This window comes from Gymnodraco acuticeps, unplaced genomic scaffold (assembly GCF_902827175.1).
Source record: "Gymnodraco acuticeps unplaced genomic scaffold, fGymAcu1.1, whole genome shotgun sequence".
Taxonomy (NCBI): domain Eukaryota; kingdom Metazoa; phylum Chordata; class Actinopteri; order Perciformes; family Bathydraconidae; genus Gymnodraco; species Gymnodraco acuticeps.
Window position 1 is genome coordinate 1,128,277 of NW_022991435.1, and position 24,727 is coordinate 1,153,003.

Genomic DNA, 24,727 nt, shown 5'->3' on the forward strand with positions numbered 1-24,727 from the left:
GGCAAACGGTTGTTGAATAGTAAATTCCGCTAAAGGTCCCACTCGTAAATATTCTCGGTTGGAACATAGACCACAAACATTATGTTCCGTTTCTCCTCGAAACGACTATTTCTGAGCCTTAATTTTGACCCAGTGGCTTGTGAAAATAGAAGCATGTAAGGTAAGTAATGTTAGTCAGTAGGCCTATATTTAAAAAGAAGAAGATAGAGGCATTACGTGGTTATTATTTCTTATATGGGACACCAACGCACATCTAAAAGGATATTGATTGATTGATTGATTGAAAAGTTTATTAACAGCTTGTATATTGGGTACAGTACAGTACAGCTCAAAACATACAATTGTTAAGGGGATGCAGACCAGAGAAAGACTTTCGTCTTGTTTACATCAGGGTCCCCCATTTCCAATTCATCATGTATATAATGATAGTGATGACATTTTGCAACTTGGATGTTATTGTTTGCATAAGAACACAAGGAAGTAATTTGAGGGTTATTTAAAGGACTTTAAATACAGCATTGTTTACATCCATGTTTACTGGCTTGCCGTTTTCTCATGACCTGCAGTGAAACCTGTGGTGAGACTTTGTAGCACATTGGTGCACCTGCATCATGACCTGCATGCAAGAGTTAAACAATAATGTACTTTAAACATGTTTTGACCATATATACAGTCTATGGTTTTGACACTGAAATGCATTAAAATATTTAGATATTTTTTGGACATTGCAATTTGGTTGACTTTCTCCCAGACGTTTAGATTGTTTCCTTTTCACTCTCGCTGTCCTATGTTTAAATTAACACATTTTGAGTGGCCTCAAGAAACAATTAATATGAGATGAATTCTTACCTGTTTGCACAAGCTGAATGTTTTATGTTGACATTCACATTTGTATATTTTTCATGCAAAGATTTTGGAATACTTTTATTTTGTCATTTCCTGTTTTACTCATGTCTTCCAGGAGATGGCGGTATAAATCCTTTAATGTTGCTTTTCATTATACCAGATGTAGTCTTTTGTTTATTACCATTTGATATCAACTAAGTGGAAGGACTGTCGTTTTAATTACGCCTATGGACGTTGGGTTTGTAGTTCTCAGAAATACATATACAACTCTGATGATTTATACAATATATATATTTATATATATATTTCATTTCATATCCAGCAGCAGATAGCTTACACACCTTCCGGCGCAGACTGAAAACTCATCTCTTTCGACTCCACTTCGAGCAATAGAACTATTAACAAAGCACGTATATACTAATAAAGGACTGGCTTACCTAAAGCCAGTTGAGTAGCACTTGAAATGTGTTTTGCTCTATGAAACCTGATGTACTTATATGATTCTGTTTTCTTCAAGTTTGTATTTTGTTGGTCGAACGCACTTATTGTAAGTCGCTTTGGATAAAAGCGTCAGCTAAATGCAATGTAATGTAATGTAATATCCAATTTTTTGCAGTACATAATATTAAACATAATGTATAACATAGTACTACAACAAAAATGTGTCACTACAAATGCTCTCAGATTAATGTGGACATTGTTGTCCCAAAAAAGGGATATGACCTCCAAGGAGCCACTGAATAAACTGTGAAGGACATGACCTGTGTATCCAATGAGTCAATTGCAAAGGCCATCAACACTGTGAGGATCAGATTGCCAATACAGAAAAAGGTCACCAAAAGGAATGTTTCAGGGCATTACTGATCATATGCTTTAAAAATCGGAGTTACAGTTTATGTCATGTGAGTGAAATAATAAACAAAAATACATCAAGTTCGGTTTAAAAATGAGATTGTGTGTTGTATACCTCAATATCCTCATGTAAACCAGTGTGATGTTTGAACACAAGAGATAACCAATTAGGCCAATATTACAGTTCAGACAGGGTGATACACTTGCCTGTCTATTAAAGAAAAAGCAAACAAAGATGTTTGCTTATACATCAAAAAGACAAAAAGGTCCAAGTTGTATTTTATTGAATTATGTAGTTTTCTAAATATTTGTAGTCTGTGTATTTCAGACTATTAACAACATATATGAAAATACCCAAATATGTAGGATTAAGATGGTATCGGTAGGGCTATGAGATTTCCTCCGAGATATGATCAATTTATATTCACACGAATAAATGGATTCACATACAACCACATCAAGTTTTAATATTTCTCCTCCCATCTGTTGTTCACTCTTGCCCGCTGCTGCCTGTAAATTATCTTCACCAGAAGAGAATGGTTAGTGAAAAGTGAAAAGTTTTTGGACGCTCTAGTTGTCTTCTTGGACGCAGCTGAGAGGAGCCGCTTCCTGCCAAATAGTGCGCCCGTCTAATCGTGACTGCAGCAGCCACTTCCTGCATTGTTACAATATTTAATGAGGATTAAGTTGAGGCTGTCATGCTGTCATGTCGTAACGGGCGGCCAGTAGGCCTCCTCCACACGTATAAAGGAGAGAGGCTGATCTTCCCCTCTTTGATTTCAGAGCTGATCCTTCACCTGGGCAGGGCCTGCTGACTGACATTTTGCTGTCCAATTGTACATTGCTCTTTATAAATATAAAGTAGCCTATCTTATCTAAGAATATCAATGTTAAATTCCATTCCTAAAAGCGTATCAATTCATTCAAGAACACTTGTGTGTACAGCATTTTTGTATCTTCACATCATCATGTAGCCTTACAGTTATAAACAATGAGTAAACTAACAATTTAAACTTCTTAAATGAAATGGACGAAGGAACAGGACCACCTTAGTATGTAATCCAATGCTAAATCACAAAATTCAGCCTCAGAAAATACGATTAGGGCCTGACCTTTGATATAAGCCAAAGAGGACTGGATATTATTGGCTGAGTGTTTCATTGTATTATTTTCGAGGCGTATCTTTATATTTTTCAACCTCTGCTTCATTTTATATTTACCTTTCATTAACTAATGTTTGTGAGGCCGTAGCCAGGATTTAAGAAATACTGAGGTTGTAAGACCCAGTTCCCCCTGTTTCAATCCCAACACAGAGTGTAAAAACCTAGACACTAAAAAAGACTGCAATGAAAATATGTTCATAATTATTTTGCTTTTTAAAAATGTATTGTGTTGGGGAAATAGTTACTGGACACATTTACATTTTAAATGGCAATTCATGGTCCCCAGAGGATAGACCCTGAAGACTTTGGTGATTCCTTGACTTTTCCTCTGGCGCAGGAGGTGGCTAAATGTTTTCGCTTTGAGGGCCAATACTGACACAGGCCAAATGCCATGCCTTATATACCTCATTTTATTTACCTCAGAGCCATACATTTTTTTGTCAGAAATTCATGTTCCCCAGAGGATATATCCACATGTGTCTTTGATCTGGTGCCATCAGCAGGGAAAACGTTTCAACTATCCAATATAATTTCTCTACAATACAGACTGACACACATTTTGCCACTGCTATTTCTCCGTATAGGAGAGGCCTTGGGAATCACTTTGTCTTTAGTGATCCACTGAATTTTCTTGACAGAGAGTGTTAACTATCATGGAAAAACAGTGTTTCTTTCAATGGTAAAAACATTTATTTATAAGGTAAAATATGGAAATAAACGCCAATCTTAAACATAAAATCAGCCATACTAAATGTATGTTTACAAAAAAATTCCAAACATATAAATGACATTATTTATCTTGAAATGAAACCCTTATTTTTACAATATTCTGTTTTAAATGGTAAAGCCCCCTGCGAAGAAATGTCAAATTTGTGATATTGGACTGTAAATAAACTTTGATTGATTGATTGATCGAATATGGTTCTGACATTGTGAACTTCACTGATTGACATTTTATTTTGTTATTTGATACAGTTTGGCTTGCTGCCTTCATATTGGTCATAAAACACTTTTAGCAGAAACCTTCCACTTTATGTAATCCCAAAAATGACCAAAATATAGGGACATGACTTCAGTGTTCTCAGTTGAAACTGGCTCTGTTTGTTTCTTACCAGAAAGTTATTTTTGGTTGAGATAACATGATCTGGTTCCAGGGTCCACAGGAGCAGTGACAATATTTACAGAAAGATTCCTCATTACCCATAAACTCCCGAGCGTTGCTTAATTTTTGCTATGAGCGGGATGTTTATGAGAAGACGGATTTAATTGCATTTATGCGAGACAATCTGTAGCCTCAGGAGATGCAGTCGAGATGAGAGGATGGAAACAATCAGACCTGATGACACAGCATCATCTAGAGAGAGCTTTGTTTGTCATTTAAAGAACAGCAACAAAGAACGCTGACAAAGCACTCAAACCCCCACCCGTTAGAGGACAGCAACCCTCTATAACCTCTTCAGTCTCTGTTATTCAGATCACAGTAGTTCAAACACATATGTGTGTGTGTGCATGTGTGTACATTTCTATGGGCATTTGTACACAGGGATGATTGGGGAAGATGCCATGAAAGAGGCAGCAGCAGGATATTGCATGTGTGTGCTCGGACTTGCATATTCTCTGAGCATAACTGCAACCCTGATTGACTGCTTAATAATGCTACCCTGCTTTTAATAACGATGAGAAACGAGATGTAAATACTGTGATGATGGTTTCCAGTTTTTGTTATTATTGTGGGTTCAGGGAGTCATATGTTATGCTAGCATACAGCATAGGTTATTGCGAGGCATGAGGTAATTATGTGATGCTCAGGTTGGGACTAGGATCTGAATGATGCTGATGCAGGTCCCTGTTGAGAGCCTGTGATGATCAAGCTAAGGTTACCGGTGTGACCAAACGTTGAGTTTGGGGGATATAATAAGGCTGGGGTGGCCAGATTTTATATGTACGGAGAAACATATAAATCAGTAGCCTGGTTGACCTATGGGGCTCCAGGGCAAACATTTATTAAATTCCAACCTATTACCCTGTCTCCTTAAAGTGTACATCCTGTATAAGGCACACAGCAGATTACATGGCCTCAGATTTACTGTGTGTCAGTTAATGGTGTTCCATTTTTATTAAAGACAACTTTATTTAAGAACATGTGCTTTAAGCACATTATACAATGAAATATTAAGATCTTAAAGATAGATCTAAACACAAGGCCCCTCCACAATATTACAGAATAATAAAGGAGACACACTGTGCTTTGGTTGTCAATTTTGCCAATGTATTCAGGAAACATCGCTATCAATGGGACTACTATGGTGGAGAGAGTCAGCAGCTGCAGGTTCCTCGGTGTCCACATCACTGAGGACTGGACATGGACTCATCACCATCACCAAAACAGCTCGACAGCGGCTCTTCTTCCTCCGCAGGCTGAGGAGGTTCAACATGGACTCCAGGACACTCTGCAACTTCTACAGGTGCACCATAGAGAGTATCCTGACCTTCTACAGGTGCACCATAGAGAGTATCCTGACCTTCTACAGGTGCACCATAGAGAGGATCCTGACCTTCTACAGGTGCACCATAGAGAGTATCCTGGCCTTCTACAGGTGCACTATAGAGAGGATCCTGACCTTCTACAGGTGCACCATAGAGAGTATCCTGACCTTCTACAGGTGCACCATAGAGAGTATCCTGACCTTCTACAAGGTGCACCATAGAGAGGATCCTGACCGTCTACAGGTGCACCATAGAGAGGATCCTGACCTTCTACAAGTGCACCATAGAGAGTATCCTGACCTTCTACAGGTGCACCATAGAGAGGATCCTGACCGTCTACAGGTGCACCATAGAGAGGATCCTGACCTTCTACAAGTGCACCATAGAGAGTATCCTGACCTTCTACAGGTGCACCATAGAGAGGATCCTGACCTTCTACAGGTGCACCATAGAGAGTATCCTGACTGGCTGCTCACGGCCTGGTATGGCAGTTGCACCGCCCTCAACCGTAAGACTTTACAGAGGATGATGAAAACTGCACAGAACATCACCAGGACGGAGCTGCCATCCATGGAGGACCGTTACTCCCAGCGGCTCAGGAAGAAAGCCCACAAGATTATAAAAGACCCCCATCACCCCAGCCACAAACTGTTCTGTCTGCTGCCGTCTGGCAGGTGGTACCGCAGCATCCTAAAGACTAAAACCACTAGACTCTGGGACAGTTTTATCCCACAGGCAATAAGACTGCTAAACACCTGAGCTCTGTTAAGTGCCTCGATAAACATTCATTTGTTTGTCATCTTGCAATCTACTTATTTATCTAAATAGTTATCACCGTAATAAACCGTATTTAATTTCATCTTACTCTACAATATTTAATTTATCGTATTCTGTTCTTGTATATATCATATTCTATTTACATGTATATAGTCTTCTTGCACTATTTTTTATTTGTATTTTTGTATTTTATTATACATGTTGCATTGTTGGAGGAGCTCGGGTCAGAAGATTTTCATTGCCATTTCTAATGTGCATATGACATTAAAACCTTTCACTCTTTGAAACACTAGTCTACCTTACAAACAGTGTATAGATAATATACGTAACATTTCAAAGCTTTTTGGATTCATCAATTCAAATGTTTTGCTTTTTATGCATGTGTTTCAATGTGACAAATCATCAACATACCTCACTCAACATACACGCAATACAAATTAGCACAGGTTGAGTGAGTCCTTCAAGTTTGTTAGACTAAACTCTCAGATGGTGTTCACATAATGGGCTACTTTTAATAAGATATGTCAAAACAGTTGTATTGTTGAATCTCCAAATAAGGAGCTGTTGAAATGGGGCTTATAAGCAATTTTTTTTTTATGTTAACGTATTGTGCATTTTGGCCAAATACACCATAAAAAAACCATGAGCCGACAGCAAACTTTGAACTTTTGAAGGTCACTGCAATAAACTGATCTTCGCCCACTGTTAACAATGTGGATTAACTTTGTTCTATATGTTGCATTTTTTCACATCTGATATATTTTTGCAGGCGTCCAGTTCCATTGTGCCTATATAGCCTGCTCTTAATAAAGTATTTTTTAGTCCTGACCTAAGGTTGATGTTTATTATATGTTAGAATGCAATTGTGATGCTGGTGAGTGTTTCTGGTGAACTGTGTGGTGCCTTCAATTAGGTGCCTGTGTGTGTGTGTGTGTGTGTGTGTGTGTGTGTGGTGTGTGTGTGTGTGTGTGTGTGTGTGTGTGTGTGTGTGTGTGTGTATGTGTGTATGTGTGTGTGTGTGTGTGTGTGTGTGTGTGTGTGTGTGTGTGTGTGTGTGTGTGTGTGTGTGTGTGTGTGTGTGTGTGTGTGTGTGTGTCTGACTGTGTGTTGGAGGAGAACTCAGTACGGGCATGGGTCAACCCAAGGAGCCCGGGGCCCCTGACATGGTCGTCCTGCTTTGGCCCTTGGTGGTCAGTGGCTAACATGATGTTATCCGGTCGTCCTGGTATGCCGAGGTGCGCATGCCCACTAAGAGGACGCAGCGGCTCCATGTGTGTTGAGGCGCATTATTTGGCAACAGACGCGGCAGTGGGGAGGGCCGAAAAAAGAGGATATCCCCTGGATTTAAAAAAAGCAACGATTTATCGAGGTTAACTGCAGATTAAACATTCCCTGGTCGACCATCGGCGAAGAACGGGCGATAAAGCTACAGAGTAAGTTGTCAGTGGTGAAGTGAAGTTTTTTTAGAGAGTGTATCGAGAGGAGCCTTTTATTCGGAGTCGTCGAGAGGAGCCAGGTTTTCCTCCACCTATCTGTGACGATAAAGAAGCTGATGGGCTGTTGAAAAGTAACACTTCTCCGCAGAGCCAAAGGTTGAGCACCGGGTAAGAGAGGGAGGGGTGTGCGGGGGGGAGGGGGGGGGGGGGGGTCTGGCTCTGCCTAACATTATTTTATTTTACGTTTTCCCAAGCTTGCCAGTTTGTAACCATGATCCGTGGACGTGATTATGTGCGGTAGAAGTCGTTAAAGGAGGTTAGGATTAACGCCAGCGGCTCCTCGGCGGCACGCTCGGTCCGCGGCCGGCCGATGAAAATGCACGAGTTCCGGGCTCGGTTTCTCCTCCAGAGGGGACACCCAGGTAAACAGTCCCGGTGAGCCTCTCACAGCCTCACTTTTAGGGCTGAAAGATAAAAGTTTGTACCCGCTTTTTGAGGCAGATGGGTGTCCCGCATCGGGGGGTGAAGCCAGCCAGGGTTTAGGGTCCGGGCTCGGTTCTGGTGTTGGTGTGGGTCATGTTGAATAGTACCGGCTTCAGGAGTTTTTACTACTTTAACTTTAAGTGTGTGACAGCCGGTGGTGTTCATGAAATAAGATAAAGTGGCTTCGTGTTTTTGTTTGTGTCGATGTTAGCTCACGTTAGCTCGCTAACTAATAACACCTCCTCTGTCAACATTAAAAAAAAAACGGCTAGTTGCGCTGTAGTGTGGGCTGGGTTTAGTTTTTAAAGGGCTGACTGTGGTTTGGCTGGTGTTATTTGGTGGTGGTGGTGTAACGTTAATGGTGGACGCTGCTGCTCGCTTTAAGCCCCCTGGCACCAGTGTTGGTTCTGCTATCTGGTAGCTAATCTTCCTACTTCTCTCTGTGACAACCGTAGTCTTCCTCATCTTAAAGCTGAACACACACACACACACACACACACACACACACACACACACACACACACACACACCGCACACACTCCCTCTCTGTCTCGCCCAGACAGGCACACAAACACACTCGCACACACATTCCCAGCCACCAGAACCTTACCAGTTTGCTTTAATTTTGGGACAAAACTATATATTTTTGACATTATACCTGATACTTATTTACTTATTGTTGCACTCGGACCCTAAAAGCTTTTAATATATATATTTTTTACGACAGACCCGCGGTATTGACAAGTAGCCCATGCAGCATTGTGCGTGTTGTGAAGGCATGGCCACTGTTGTTAAATGTGATGTGGATCAAGACGAAATGCTGGATACATGTATTGCTATTTATTAAGGTCTTATTACATCATATCTGTTCTGTTATCAGATATATTAATCAACTGCCTTCTAGGTGACAGTAATAATAATCTGGTTTACAACTTTGAACTGAAGTAGCCAAATAATCAGACAAATAACAAAAGAGGAAGATATTAATGTATTGTTGCTACATTTAAAGATTTCAGAAAGTATTGTTTTTGTTAAGGCTGCAATTTACAATGACTGTCTTAACCGCTTAATCTGCTCATTATCCTCTCAATTAACTGCCTGATTTATTGAAAGAACAGGAGATTGTGATCTTTCTTGATTTACCAGTCAAAGGAAATGTCCTGTTATGTCTGACCAAAACACTCCGGAATCAAAAATATTAAGCTTTCTTTAGAAGAGTAAGCAAACAGTTGATTGATTATCAAAGTTGTTGCTGATTCTGTCATTTGACTGACTGTTGCAGCTCTACTTTGTTTTAAAGATCTTTAGCATACTTGTCAGTAAGCTTTGGTTAATTAGGACCTGTGCACATCGACACTTTAAACCAAGTACTGTGCCTGCTATAAAGACTGGTAAAGTGATTACTGTTGGGAGACTTTATTGCCTCTTTGTGGAGATCTGGAATAAACAGTCAGTTGTTCATGTGAACAAAGGCCCTGTAAAGTGTTGTTTGCATGTTAACAATCAGTTGCATTGTTTATGACCTGTCACTGTGAACAAAATGCAGGTTGCCTTTAGAGAAGGGGTTGACTAACACTGGTCCAAAGAAAGGAAAAGGCTTTGGTTTGACACTACAAAGTGTTGAAGTTGTACATCCACAGGGAGACTTATCCACCCCAGAGTGACTGTATTGATAATATTACAATGACAACAGCGAGTGACTCAGAAATTGTTCAGAAACGTCTGTTTCCAGAAAGCACTGTTCCAGTATCACACAGAAGACTGACCTAGTGTAGTTGTGGAATCAGCCACTGTTCTGGAAAGGGTCGTCTGCTGGCCACAATTTAAGCTGCTGCACATGACTGCAGGGGTCACAGGGCAGCTGTTTAGTCAAGCCTCCATGACTTCATCAAATATATAGGTAGTAATTTGCTGTCTAATTGCTTTTTTCTGCCCTTTTGTTATGTACAGAGGTGTTTGTTGCTGCATAAAGCTCTGACTTGTCAAGAATTTAGAGGTATTTCATGAAGCAACCACTAATCAGCTTCATAATAATTGTATACGTTTTTTTGTTACTAATTGATACTTTGAGACAATTATCACTTGTAATTGCTATTCTGGCAGACACAAGCAGATAATTGATAAGAGTATTTTGCCGGTGCAGCAGTTCTACAAAGTAATGTGACTGCGTGGGTGCATCGTGTTCTGAAAACCTTGCGCAATGTAGAAATATATTTTCCCAGGTTAAAGGTCTGCCAGTGGGTAAATAAAATGCTGAACACAAACTGTATGTGTAGCCACAGACATCGATGATGTTTGAAAGTGAGCCCGCCAGCCTAAATGAAGGCTTACTGAGTGAGTGATGGTTGACATGATCCATGAGTGACAAGATAAATAACCACCTCAGGGCAGGAGGAAAGACACTCAGCAGAAACTCTACAGCTGTAGATAACCTGTGAATTTGTTTGAGCGTTACCCGGATAGTGGCAGCAACCTGATACCATATTAAAGTGTTCTGCCACACTATGCAATATGATAATATGGGGGTAATTATTGTGATGTAATTACACTGCAAGTCTTAATCAGAGGATTGAGTTTAATAACGTTTAAAAGTCTTATCTACACAAAGCAATAATGATAAAGTAAAAACAAAGACTTTTTTTTAAACAAAAAAACGTAGCAGTTTCTAACTAGCTGTTAAGAAATCTAATACATGTTATTAACTCATAACTCATAACTTAATGATAAGATTACAAAAATAGAGTTTGTAACATGAGAAGCCTTGAGGACATTTTGTTAACGTGGCCGGATCAATGAATGAAAACAGACCTTAGACTGTGTTTAAATAAGTAGACACAAGATCTGCAAGATGATTGCAAAAATTATGCAATGTTTATAAGCAACCATATTTACGTAGTTTTTTGTCAGTACACATTTGCCCCCTGACATAAACTTTGTTTCACTGAAGTTACTTTTGAAAGCTGCAGTTTTTTGCATTTAAAGTTCAAATCATGGCGCGTTTGTGTGCATTTCAAACCTGCTTTACATAAATATTTCTTCAGGATGTACATTCTTTCCTACAATGGAAGACTCAACTGCGTGCAGGGAAAATGCAGGGAAATAATGCGTAGGTCATAAAAAAATCCTGCTGATGCAAAACTATTGCTATGATAAAAATTGGTTACAAACTTCCGGGTATGGCGGTTGCGTGGGGAGACGTGACTCACACAGCTTAAACTGCAACAATTTCTACAAAAAATATTCGAATTTGCAACATAAAACGGTAGAGAGTGTGGATCTAGATGTTGGGATGTCGAAAACCGGTGAATTGAGCAAAGAGAAGAGCAAAGTGTCTAAGCACCTGAGATTGAAAGAATACCACATGCAAGGTGGAAACTAGACTTGAAGGAGTGAATGAGGGGGGCAATACTGGCCGCTTTGAGTTCCATGAAAATAGTTTTCTTCAAGATTTGAGGCAATTGTGGCGGCTACGGAGAATATGGGATATAAGTGACTGTGCTGAGTGAGTCTAGCAGGCAGAGTTACGGATAGCAAACGCAGAGGACTACGTAGCTAGTTGCAAGCTAAGATACACACGTTGGAGTCAAAAAGTAAAACCCTGGAGTTACGGCAAAACAAACGTATGGACACATCACCATTCCCACACTGTACAATTACCTCTTTACAATGTTGTTATATGCTTATTGAGGTTTTCCATTTTATTTAACTATCAGGATAACTGGAAGGAAAAACGCATTGTGAAGCGAGATCATTTTTATAACCGTACCATGAAACCTTCATGAAAATATTACAATATTAATATGGACAGCGTAGCTCTTTTCCCTGTTATGTGTGTTTGTTAGTGTACATATGTTTGTTAACTTTATGTACATAGACTGAATAAAGAAGATGTTTTTCCTTCCAGTTTTAGTTGCCTTTAGAGCATTTGCACTGGTTGCATATGACGTAAAATTCTTGGGTGGGTGAGCGACGAGCGTTCGATCAACCATAAGTACGTGCGTGTGTGTGTGTGGGGGGGGGGGGGGGGGGGGGGGGGCTAGATGGAAATGTGTGTAAACTGCCATGAAGATGAAATGTGAAACCTGTCAGCCATTCAGATCTGCTGTTACAAAAGATAGGGTCAGTGTGGGGGGTGGTGGGGGGCGCAGGGGGGTGTTGGCGTGTCTAAATTCTTACCCCAGCATCATTTCACAGCTTTATGCATCTGATTGAGTGATGCCGTCACAGTTGTCTGCAGCACACACACACACTGCGTAATGGCCGTCACTGATGAAGCTTCTGCTCCAGCACCTGAAGGGTTAAAAGCAGCTTTAGCTTCTCTCTCTGTCACACACACACACACACACACACACACAAATACACACACACACACACACACACACACACACACACACACACACACACACACCCGCGAACCGGTTTAAACCAGTTCTCAGGGAAAGTGCTTTGTGTCCCACTGAATCCTGGGAAGGGTCATGTCATATGTGTCTCAGTGATGTCAGAGTATTTAAATAAAACAAACTTAGTCAGCTTAGTGTTATCAGAAGATTCCTCTGCACAATGCATTATGGCTCTCTATGTATATTGTGTGTTTGGGTACATCATGGACACTGTGTGCTTTATGCTCGCCGCCATAACTATTCTGAGAACAGGAGGGGGGGGGGGGTGTACAGTGAGAAGTAGTAGGTTGTGAGGGTTAATTGTAATCCTTCTTTCCCCCCAAAGAACCATAGCTTCCTGTAGTGGATGGGTGTGCGGACTGAGGGCCTCAGCGGACTTGGCAGGACTGGCCCTCGATTCTGTGACATCCATGCATGGATATAATGCACGACATTGCACTGCTGTGTTTATTCTACGCGGTCGACTAGTAAATAGCCGTGGTCTGAGTAGGTCCCTCAATGTCACTAGGGCTTTCTGCATGAGATTCTGAACTTTGAACCCAGGTCTTCTCTTACAGCATGCTATATGTGCCAGTACGCGTTTAGCTCTTATATTTAATAATGGCCAATGTAATCTCAAAGAGTGCCTGTACCTGCACAATAGAATACATCTCTATCTCAATCGTTTTTTTCTTGATCCTTCAACATCTCGAACGCGAGTCATTTCTGAAGTGACTTAGTAACTTTAATAGCTGAGGATAAACATAGTCACGACTCTCTGAAAATTGTCAGTGATTTGACATTGAAAGGGTGTTTCACCAACTGTTAACGATACAGACACTTTTCTATCCAGACGTAAGTAGAAGATCTGCAACAATTATTAGTAAACTAATCTATTAGTCAATAGACAGATATTTAGCAACTATTTTGATAATAGATCAATCCATTTATACATTTGATATAATTGTTTTTGCGAAAAAAATGAATTTCTCTGCCCCTCAAATATAGAGATGGTCAGCTTTTCTCGGTTTTATATCATATAAACTGAGTTTTGGACTGACATCACCTTTGACTTTGAGAAACTAAGATGGCCTTTTTTCCACTACTTTACATCCATGTTTACACCCAACAGAAGCCTATCGTATCATGTGATGTAAAAATAACACATTTTACACAATCAGTTGACAGAAGTTTCCAGGTAGAATATGATGCCACTGGTTTATTAATAGTACACACTTCTTTTAGTGGCCTTTTGTGCAGATAAACGCATGGTGTCTTTATGATAAAAAGGTTAATAACATAAAAATCGCCATCATAAACACTATTATGGTTCATGTATTGCGTATTGAATCATGTATGGTCAGAGGGATTGAGAGCAGCCACTGCAGTGATAATGTGTGTCAGCACGTACCATGTACTGGTGCACATCTGTGAGTGAGCACCTTTTAACCTGTACGTGTTAGACAGAACGAGCGGCTGTATCTGTCAATCTCCACTTCAGCTAGCATGTCAACATCTGGTGGGATTGAATTTGTTGTACAGGGGGATATCAGACAGTAATAGATCGAGTGCTCTTTGGTGCCTGACTCAAGGAAAAAAACGCTACACACAAGTTATTTGAATTACATTAAAAAAAGATGATATCACTTGTACACACATAAATAATTAAAACACATGTTTCATGGGTTGATGTGAACATTTTAACAAAATTCATGCTCCAGTTAATTATGGATATTGCCCCAAGTCCCTTTTTATTGTTGTCATGTTTTCCAGCTGTTGAAAGTGTCTCCTTGCAGCATTTGTTCTTACCTCTCTTTCAAAAGATCCTGTTGTTGCATTCAAGCGATCCTCAGATTTGATTTGCACTGAACATTGAGTAATTACTGAGAACGCTAGTCTTTTTTTACTCCCATCTTTTTTCACCATCGTTGATGTTCGGTTTAAACTGACATTTGCATAATTGTATGTTTTTAAATTATACTTGAGTCAACATCTTGGTCACATGACTTTCCAAATCCCACATAAAGGCCATCTCAGTCACCCTGTGTGCTCTACAGTTCAGCCAAGTTGGTGTTGTTTAGATGTTTTGAATGATAAGCCCAGAATCCCAATGCAACTTTCTGTAAAATGAATAATTATATTACCATTGCTGGTTTCTCTAAAGTAAGACTTTAAATACTATCCCAACTGACACTTTAAATACTATCCCAACTGCATTCCACATTTACCATTGTTCTTATTTATAGTGTTTACACCTGGTTTTATCAGCAAGCACGCTTAAGATTGTTCTCCAAGAAAATAGCCTGTCTTCTTTAGTTCTGTTACCTTTTTTGATAACATATTAATAAACATTTTTCTCATATCTGCAGGGGATGTCTGAGGAGGCTGTTCGCCAGACTCGCAGCCAAAAGAGGGCAATGGGGAAGGATACTGGACCCCATTCTACAGAACCCTCTGAGGATGAGAATGAAAGCAAAAAGCCTAAATTGGACCCTTCTGAACCCAGGACAGAGGATCAAACTGAACCTGAAGCCAACTCGGTAGCGGCACAGGAAGATCAGAGCCTGACCACGGTCGAATCAGAGCACAAGGAGGAGCCAGAGCAGGGCCCGTCGCCGCTACCTTTAGCGTTACCTTTAGCGCTACCTTTGGCCTCTCATCCTGTGAAGGATGATCAGAAGCAGACCCAAAAACAACAGACGGTGCTTGAACCCAGCTCAGACAATCAGACTGATCACAAGGACAGAGACATCAAGGTGAGGACGGAGCCAGCTTTGGAAACAAGGGGCAAGATCGGACTGACAGAGCCAAAAGCGTCCAGTGGCCTGGCTGCCGGCGAGGTGAAGGCCACCATCAAAGTGGAAGTTCAGAGGGGAGACCAGCCCGTGGACATGAGCACCTCCAGAGGGTGAGTAACAATTTATAGTAAATTCTCTTCAGCTTTGACAACTACATGATGTTTCCGTCAAGAAAGTAGTGAAGACAGTTTATTCATAAACAAAAAAAGAGGTCACCCAAAGTGCTTTCCAGTCAAGGCTAGGATCTGCCTCAATACAAGCACACATTTCAAGACATAAAAAGTGGATCATACTGATATAATAAAAAATGAAGATGTAAAAACTAAATGAGAAGTTATGACTGACCGAATTAAACCCCCAAAATGTTTTAAAGCATTAAGAAGACGTGAAAAAACAAGTTAGGCCGGACTTGACCAAAGCCACGGGGCGGCTTCAGACATCAGTCTGTGGAACAGGACTTAATGCGGGATGTGAGGAGCAGCAATAGAAAAAGCTCGGACACTTTTGGCGATGGTGTGAATGTGCAGGAAACTTCATCTAAACTACATAAAGACTTTTTCTTCAGATGTTTTTGTTGGGGAAAAGACTCATTATGAAACTTTGTAAAAAAACATAAATAAAGACTAAAAATGTCGAACGGTACTTTTAGGATGTTCTTTAAAACGATGTCTGTACGGTAGAGGGGGGCTGTGGGGGGTAGCTGTCCGTAGAGATGATGTTTTAACTTTATCTTTCAGTCTACCTCCATTTTCCCCCCACTCTCCACCTGAACCCTAAAAAACTCCCCTCACACAAAATGAAGCCTTGTGTCACAAACCGGTTCCAGCCGGTTGTTGCCATGGTTTCCACAGTGGAGGAACAGTGAGGGCAGGGGGGAGGAGGAAAAGTGAGTGTGTCACGTGATGATGACTTTGAGGTCATGTGACTTCTTTGGAAGAGTAGTGATTAATCCACAGGAAATGATGATGCTGCTGAGCCCTGAGGAGAGACCAATATAAACACACACACACGAACACACACACACACACACACACACACACACACACACACACACACACACACACACACACACACACACACACACACACGGAGCAGGGCGAGGAGAGACAGGCCTCACATCTTTATGTGTAGATTTTAACAACTTCGTATTAATATATAATCTCTGTAGTAACAACACCATCCTTGGATTATAGAGGAAGATCACTCCTACATTTTTGACCACCACTAGTTAATTATTTTTAGGTCATCTGCTTTTTGCATATGGCCTGCAGTAGAACAAGTCACATTGAGGAGAAGCTTTTTGTGTCCGGGGGGTTGGGGGGGGTTGTAATACATGAGGGTCGATCTAAACTACATTCAAGATTCCCACACGCTTTCATTTTCATAGCATGCTTTGGGTGACGTATATAGATCATTACAGGTCACCCTCAGAGTGACTCAGACGCCTGTTATGCGCTGCCACAATATCCTGTTTCAACAGGAAATATATGCTCTCAAACAGCCTTTGCATTGTGACTGAAAACCTTCTCTTTAAGTCCCACCTCGCTCCTCCTCTGCTTTAAGACTGTTCTGTTGTTGGTGTGGCTTCAACTTAGAGAGAAGTTATTGTGGAGGAGACTCATTTAGATTGTAGTAAGTGGACGGATCAACCCCCAGTCATAAGCTATAATTGTGGTTGAGGAGCAGATCTCCATATAGTAGACATTACTAATGAAGGCTCACATACCATTTTTAGAGATCCCAGTGAAGATCCCAACGTTTTCAAAATTTCAAATATGTCTGAATTTGATACTTTACTGTTCAATAATGTTCAACAGACTTTTTCAGATTTTCAAAGGCTAATGCCAATAAAGCACAGGGCGACTGATTGCTGATATAACATGCCAATATACTGTTTTCTTGTGTTTGTTGCATATGATAATAAATATAACAATTTAAAGGTGGGATAGGTAAGTTTGAGAAACCGGCTCGAGATACACTTTTTGTTATATTCCATGGAATGTTCTTAACATCCCGATAGCAATGAATATCTTGAAGTGCTTTGACAAAAAATCCATACAAAAAAAAAAATCCATACAAAAATGTCATCTGTGGAAGCCGTAGCACTGTAAAAAGCACGACCAATCATTTTAGCCGGCCCGGCTAAAGTAACTGGATGGCCGACCTGCCTGTCAGCCTTCCATCTGTGCACAAACTTATCTCGTGCCCTCATTGGTCATGTGCGCGTTCGTGTGTGTTGGAGGAGGGGAAAAGTAAGGAAGTGGCAGATTTTTTCCGGCTGTGTATTTTCAAATTCTAGCGCACTCGAGCTGGTTTCTCCAAAATTACCTACCCCACCTTTAAGAACAAAAGCTAAATAAACATGAATTTACTCTGTTTTTGTATGCATTACCTCTGTTTGCTTGAGTATATCTGACATTTTTATTTCAATTTAACTCCTACTTTTGTCAGCATAAAAAGAGAGAAGCGGCCTCCGTCCCCTGAAGATGACGATGTCATCATCTTGTCAGATAATGACTCCCCCAGCCCCCCGATGAATGGCTTGAGACACTTCAAGGAGCTGGACATAGACCTGCTCATGGTGAGAAGCTAAACGTTGCGCAACTGTCCGGCTACTGTACTACTAAAGCACTGGAGACACGTTAAAATTAGGGTGGCAAATAACTATTATTTTCAAAATCCATTAATTTGCCACTCATTTTCTTGAGTAATAGATAATTGTTTCTCCTGTAAATTATAGGAAAAAGTTTAAAATGTCCCTACCGAGTTTCTCGATGTGAAGTCTTTACATTTTTTGTCCTTCCAAAATCCAAGGATATTTAGGTTAATGTGAAATAAAACCACGAAAAGAAGGTTATCTCCATACTCGAGAAGCTAAAAACAGCATTGTTGCCTAAAAATTATATGAATGGTTAATCTGTTATTAATATCGGTGGCACTTGTTTTTATCGTGATCATAAGTTGACTCATCATTGGCGTAACTTTTGCATTGGCTATTACTTTTTTTAAAGATTTTAACTGTGGACATGTTTTATTTCTGAATAGTTCATTTACAGTCTATGCATTTCATTGTCTGAACAAAGTAGTTGAAAGTGGACAGTTTGGCTCCATGATCAAATGTTAATGTCCTTTGTAAAGCAAATGATGAAAGTGATGTCGTTTTTTTTGTATTGTAGAAGAGCAGCCCAGCGGAGAGGGTGCACATCATTAAGCAGCTGAAGGAGGAGCTGAGACTGGAGGAGGCCAAGCTGGTGCTTCTGAAGAAACTTCGACAGAGCCAGATACACAAGGACACTCCTCAGAATGTAAACGGTTCTCTCCCACATTAGCAGAGCCACACAATTAGTTGCACATCCCCACAACACAGTCTGCCACTCCACACATCATCCTGTTTATTTTTTTAATATCTGTCTCAATTTCCTTTTCAGCCCTCCGGTCTGTCCGGCTCCTCTGTGCCCCCTCCTCTCATTCGAGGAACAATTACAAGCAACAAAGGCTCTCAACAGGTTAATGCTCTACTAACACACTTAGGCAGCCTATCTGTGTGACAGCACCTTTATTCTATAATTCATATTGTTTGTGATTTTGTTTTTCTTTGACTAGATTTTGACAGCCAAGAGTTCAGGCACGGTCATCCCTCCGCCGCTGGTGAGAGGAGGGCAGCAGATGTTGTCCAAACATAGCTCCCAGATCATAATGCCACCTCTGGTCAGAGGGGCACAGGTGAGTCAAGGGAATATGTTAACAACATGCTTAGCTATTGAAATGACTTTTTATTTGGTTTAAATGTCAGGGCAATGATAGCCTGAGTTGTACCACTGCGGGTTTTCACTCTTGGACAATCTACAGGGAGATTCATTCACATACATTAGTACTTATGATCTCTTTTTGCAAGTCTCTCTTTGTGTGCACCTTTTGCTTGGGGCTTTTGATGCCCCTCCCTTGTTCCATCCCTCTCATTGTACTAGTTAGCCCATCTCTACCTCTCCACAGCAAATCCATGCTCTGCGCCAGCAGCAGCAGTTGGCTGCCTCTGGAGGATCAGGACCCCCTCCTCTGCTGATGGGCTCCAGGACCTCAGCCCCCACAAATCAAGGCCAGAGAGGAATGCTCAACTCAGGCCTCATCAGAATTGGTAGCAGTGTAAACACACTGGTCAGTATCTCACAGGTGCTTTAAGCACTTACATACTAACAAAGCACTTATATGCTAACAAAGGACTGGCTTATCTAAAGCCTGTTGAGTAGCACTTAAAATGGTTTGGCTCTATCAAACCTAATGTACTTATATGATTCTGTTTTCTTCACGTTTGTATCTTCTTGGTCGAATGCACTTATTGTAAGTCGCTTTGGATAAAAAGCATCAGCTAAATGAAATGTAATCATTGCATGAACAATGTGTTTTGAACCCATTGTGGAAAATTAAAATGTCCGAATCATGTTGAGGTATTTTTAATTTGCCTGATAAGTATTTGTGCACAAACTGAACAAACAAATGCTTGTTCCGGTTTAGAAACTGATCTTCAATTGTCTTAATTTCAGTAAAAAAATCTAGTTCCAAAAAAGAAACGGATAGCATTAGTTAACAATAACTTTTATCCTTGATCACAATGTCCCAGTTAAATTGTTGGCTAACATTATTTATAAACAAACAATTAACATGTATTTCTATAGGCCTACTTGCTGATCTGCTGACCCATCAGAATACAGACACAACAGATTCCTCCATTCTAGATCCGTCTTTATAGCTGAAGAAATGGATGAAAGGCTTAAAAAGATTGTGGCTATTTATATTTTATATCAGCGTTTGAAGCGAAGAAAGCAGGCATCTAAACGCTTGAGGCGTTGTACTACTGTTCAGGTGCGAAACAAAACGACACCACATAATTTTTACCAGTTATTAAAACTATTAGCATTATGTTGTTTACATTAAGCTACATTTTAGCTACAGCTTAATAAGCTAGCATAGTTGTCATCGCTAACGTCTGGGGCTGTACCGCGTGCTTCCGTTTACAATTTGTCGTCGGAAAACTGACGGTTAACAATAGTTTTATATTATTTAACTACAGAAGAAAAGCTTTTAAAACAACTTTGCAAATTCAGCTAAATGTAATGACCAATATAATGACTTTATGAGGTGGCAAATCTCGTAGGTCAAACAGTTCACTGCAAGCTCGCCATTTAGAAACAAAACACTTCAGTCTTTATCTGGTAATACTGTGAAATCCACTGCTTACATTACCTTAACTTTAGGTAAACATGGCGCAATTACCCATCACCAACTTTTTTCGGAGGGCTGAAATGAAGGTGACGTTAGAGTATCTCATGATAAATGTACCTAGAAAACGTTAGTGACTTTGCTATCTAAACGTGGTTGTCTGTTTAGGTGGTTTTGCTAAAAACAGGTAGTGACATGTCTTACTAATCACAAACCTACTGTTTAATTGAATGCATGCTATTCTTTAGACCTATAAATCACTGAGGGCTATACTATCAATCGTGGTTGGTCAATAGATATACATGTAATATGAGCCATAATACGTAAATCCACTCAGTTGTACAATTGAATAATTGTATTCTATAAGTGTTGTTAGATATTTTAAATGGTCTAAGGAAGCTTTGAATAGGGGTCCAACAGTATGATCATAAACATCACATTTGGTAACTTCAGCATTGCTCAGACAAGTCAAAAATATTCTGATCATGACTGGGTCTTTACACCTGTCTTGTTTCTGCATGCCTTTGCTTGTTTCATAGACCTCAGCATCCAGTTTGAAGGGCTCTTCCTCAGGAAGCGGCTTGTCTTTGATTGGCGTGAATGAGTCTCCAGCCAGCCGCCAAGCTGCAGCTAAACTCGCCCTGCGCAAACAACTGGAGAAGACCCTGCTGGAGATTCCCCCACCCAAACCCCCTGCTCCAGAGTTTAACTTCCTGCCCTCTGCGGCCAATAATGAGTTCATTTATCTGGTGGGACTCGAGGAAGTGGTACAGAATCTGCTTGATACCATCCATAGAGGTGTGTTACTTTTTACTTTTTTGTTTACTTTATGATTTTCTTTGCTGTTAATGTTATAGGTCCACTGAATATCTTATGATGGATTGCCATTGGAAACATTGAAAAGCAATTTTGTGATATCTGATGGGGATGTAGTATATTGTGACATTTTTGAACAACTAATAGAACAATTCATTGAGAAAATTATTCATGAAATACTCATTAGTTTCAGCCCTTGGTGTTAGGCTAAGATATGGGACTTGTTTTAAACAAGTGTTAGCAATTGTCTTTACCCAATGTTATGGAATGGAAAGTCATGGCTTTAACAACTTTCACCAAGTTCTTGTTTCTATTTCTTTATAATGACTTGTGTGACACCAAACAAGCACCTCTGAATGTTTTCAATCAGTTTCCTATCTCACTCCATCCAGGAAAGACAGGTGTAGCACTGTCCAAGACCATTCCCAGAGAGCCCTTCACCTGCACCCAGTGCAAAACCGACTTCACCTGCCGCTGGAGGCATGACAAGACAAAAGGCGGGGCACTCCTCTGTGAACACTGCATGTCATCCAATCAGAAAAAGGTTTTAAAGGCGGAGCATACCAATAGGCTGAAAGCGGCATTTGTCAAAGCACTGCAACAAGAGCAGGAAATAGAGCAGCGCATTTTTCAGCAGACTTCCTCATCAGTGTCTCACAGTAGCTCCTCTTCGTCGATGAAAGCTGAGAAGCTGGTGTCCCATCAGCTGAAGCAGGCACACGCCAGAGCGTCCTCTATGCACCACCTCCAACAGGCCAGCCGAGGATCCAACATGGTCTACCATCACTCTATCAAGCAGGTTGGAGTAATTTGTTATCTTAAAGAGAAGCATTTGTGCGGTCCAGGGAACTGTAACTTACAATCCACTGTGTGTTTCTTAACTCCCCTCAGAGCTCCCAGGGCCAGCTGTCCCATGGTGTCTCATCCTTGGGGCTGAGGGGCGTCCCCCATTCTTTCTCCTCCTCCTCCCAGCTGCAGAGTGCAGTGGCGGCTGCAGCTTTGGTCAGCCGGCCAGGTAAGCATGCCCACAATTCCCACCGCTCTGTCCAGAGTTCAAAGGTGAGCAGCAGTGGAACCGCCGGCGGCAGGAATATCAGCGGAGGTAGTGCCTCATCCACTGCATGGAAGAAGCAGAGCAACAGCAATACAGGTAGACTCACATTAATACCAGCCTGCCGACTGACATCGGCTCTCTTTCAAATTCCTGTCTGGTCCCAAAGCAATCCTTGAACATCCTACTTTCAAACATTTCTAAAGTTAAGGAATCTTATACAAAAGTTGAGGAGGAAATGTTTTCGGACAAGGCAATCCCACTCTCCAGTCCTACCCCTGCCAGTGATCTCAATAATTCTCTTTTAGTGCCCCAGTTTGGTGGTTTGTTAGTTTTCCTTGGGTGTCACTCCTAATCCTGAGTGAGATTTGTTTTCTCATTATCTTTTAAGTCTGTCTGCTTTCTATTGGGAAACGAGTTGATATATATTCAGGCGTTCTGAAACTATTTTTCTACTTGGAAGGGCATTTAGCAGTTTGCGCCACATATTGACCTGCTGCTCTCTTGCATGTTCACAGGAGTCACTATGGCCTACGTGAACCCCAGCCTGACAGGTCACAAGACGTCAGCCAGTGCCGACGCTCGTCAGAGGGAGTACCTGCTGGACATGATCCCCTCTCGATCGTCGATCTCCCAGACTGCAAATACCTGGAAGTAGATTAAACAGTACTATAGTACTGCTTTGTTTTTGAGGAAGTTCCTTAGCTCCAATAATATGGCCAACAGCAACCCCCGGAGGACTGTTAAGCAAATACAATCTCTCAAAGTGAAGAACCGTTCCTTCCTTACCTTTTTGTATGATTGTTGTTTTAGTTTTGTTATTTACTGTTGTTTATTTTGAGATTCGCTGTTCTTTGGTAATTGTGCAGAAACAATTTGGATTTGACTGGGTCATAGAAAAAGCTTATACTTGAAGGAGTACTGGGTACTTCTATCCTCCAGACTGGGTGTTTATATAATAGTACTTTGATTTAAAAAAAATAAATTAAAAAAAGTACTCCGGGCGTATAAGCCCTTTCTGCCATGATGTGGGTCAAACTGACCCGACTTTTTGACACTTGAATGGTTATAGTTATATCCAAGTGTTCACATTTAACAAAATACACTTATTTTGAGCAGAAATAACATAACTGAGCTAAAAAAAAAAAATCCGGAACATCACCCCTGTAGTTAAAGGTTTGATTGATTTTCTTTTCACAGTAAGTTATTTTGTTTTTCAATTATATTTAAGTATATTGTGGTTTCCACAAATGTAGAGTTTACTCTATCTTTTAACAGCATGCCTTCCCCTAACTGCTCTGTTCTTTCGCACATCTGCTGAAGAAGCATGGTGTTGTTGCTTCATTCATTTGTAATTACCATCTGTAATTTGCTTATTTTATATTAATGTCAACATTGTAAGATTTTGTTAAGTGTTTTGCCATTGCTGAGAAAAAGCTAACTCTAAAGGAGCTGACTTTTCACTCTGGAGAACTATAATCATCACAATACGCAGAATTCATGTATTCCTCAATCCGATTTTAAAGGGACTATCTCAGCTACCAAGAGCCTGGAATACTCAAGATATTTTTCTTGTACCCCTGATCACCATATTACATACATTATCTGCTTCCTGATTTGACCTGCATTGTACAAATTATTAAAAAAGTTATTTGGTTTACTTTTTTTCCTAGTTCCTAAGAATTAAAAAAATATATACATTTTAAACACTTGTTCTTATTTATTATGTGTGGATTATATAACTCCAGTTGAAGAGTTCATTGACAAAAGAACACTTATGGGACATAATCAGTGCTCTTTCCCATATGACCATGGCATGCTTCCTTTGTTTAATCCATAAATCCATGGTATTTACTATTGCATATGTACAAATTAGGTAAGTGTACATCCGAACAATGCAAATCCTCCAATGATGGTCCAAATGTGATGAGACACTGAAGAGAAAAAAAAGAAAGCAATATGAAAAATGTACATTTTGATTAGCAAAAAATAAACAAAGGCAGGTCAGATACAAAATGTATTAAATGTTTCTCCACGTTCTCCATAAAATAAATTATTAGAATACAATACATTTACTTAAGTACAATCATCTCTTATGGACAGAAATAAGACATGCTTCTACTTGAATACCTAGGTCCTAGAGAGACATATATAGTGTGCTTTTGACATAATACACACATACAACGTGTGGTGTTGATGGTAAACTAATGAAGTGTGATTATTTTTTACAGACTGAACCAACAGGACATTAAGTACATAATGTTCTCTTCATGAACAATTTACAACATGACAATGCACCTTATATGGGCTCAGAACAGTCTCATAATACACACATGCACACAGAAGGATTCACACTTGTATTTCATGATCCGCAAAAGGATTCACACTTGTATTTCCGGATCCACACTTGTGTTTTTCAATG

At 40.3% G+C, this 24,727-nt stretch overlaps 1 protein-coding gene across 5 annotated transcripts; it reads left to right on the top strand.

Moving 5' to 3' along the window:
- Positions 1 to 7,297: 7,297 nt before the first annotated feature.
- On the top strand, positions 7,298 to 24,012 carry LOC117532688 (transcriptional repressor p66 alpha-like). Of its 5 annotated transcripts, none has more exons than XM_034196110.1 (12): positions 7,386 to 7,729; positions 7,816 to 7,983; positions 14,793 to 15,331; positions 17,673 to 17,802; positions 18,398 to 18,526; positions 18,650 to 18,727; positions 18,825 to 18,944; positions 19,215 to 19,376; positions 20,978 to 21,236; positions 21,647 to 22,053; positions 22,146 to 22,404; positions 22,824 to 24,012. In XM_034196110.1, the coding sequence occupies exons 3-12, from the start codon at positions 14,796 to 14,798 to the stop codon at positions 22,961 to 22,963; spliced, it is 2,220 nt and encodes a 739-aa protein (XP_034052001.1). In that variant the 5' UTR covers positions 7,386 to 7,729; positions 7,816 to 7,983; positions 14,793 to 14,795; the 3' UTR covers positions 22,964 to 24,012. The 5 variants fall into 5 exon arrangements, with proteins under 5 accessions (XP_034052002.1, XP_034052004.1, XP_034052001.1 ...); XM_034196112.1 differs by lacking the exon at positions 7,816 to 7,983 and adding an exon at positions 12,770 to 12,930 and having other exon boundaries at positions 7,386 to 7,558; XM_034196111.1 differs by lacking the exon at positions 7,816 to 7,983 and having other exon boundaries at positions 7,298 to 7,558.
- Positions 24,013 to 24,727: the final 715 nt, after the last annotated feature.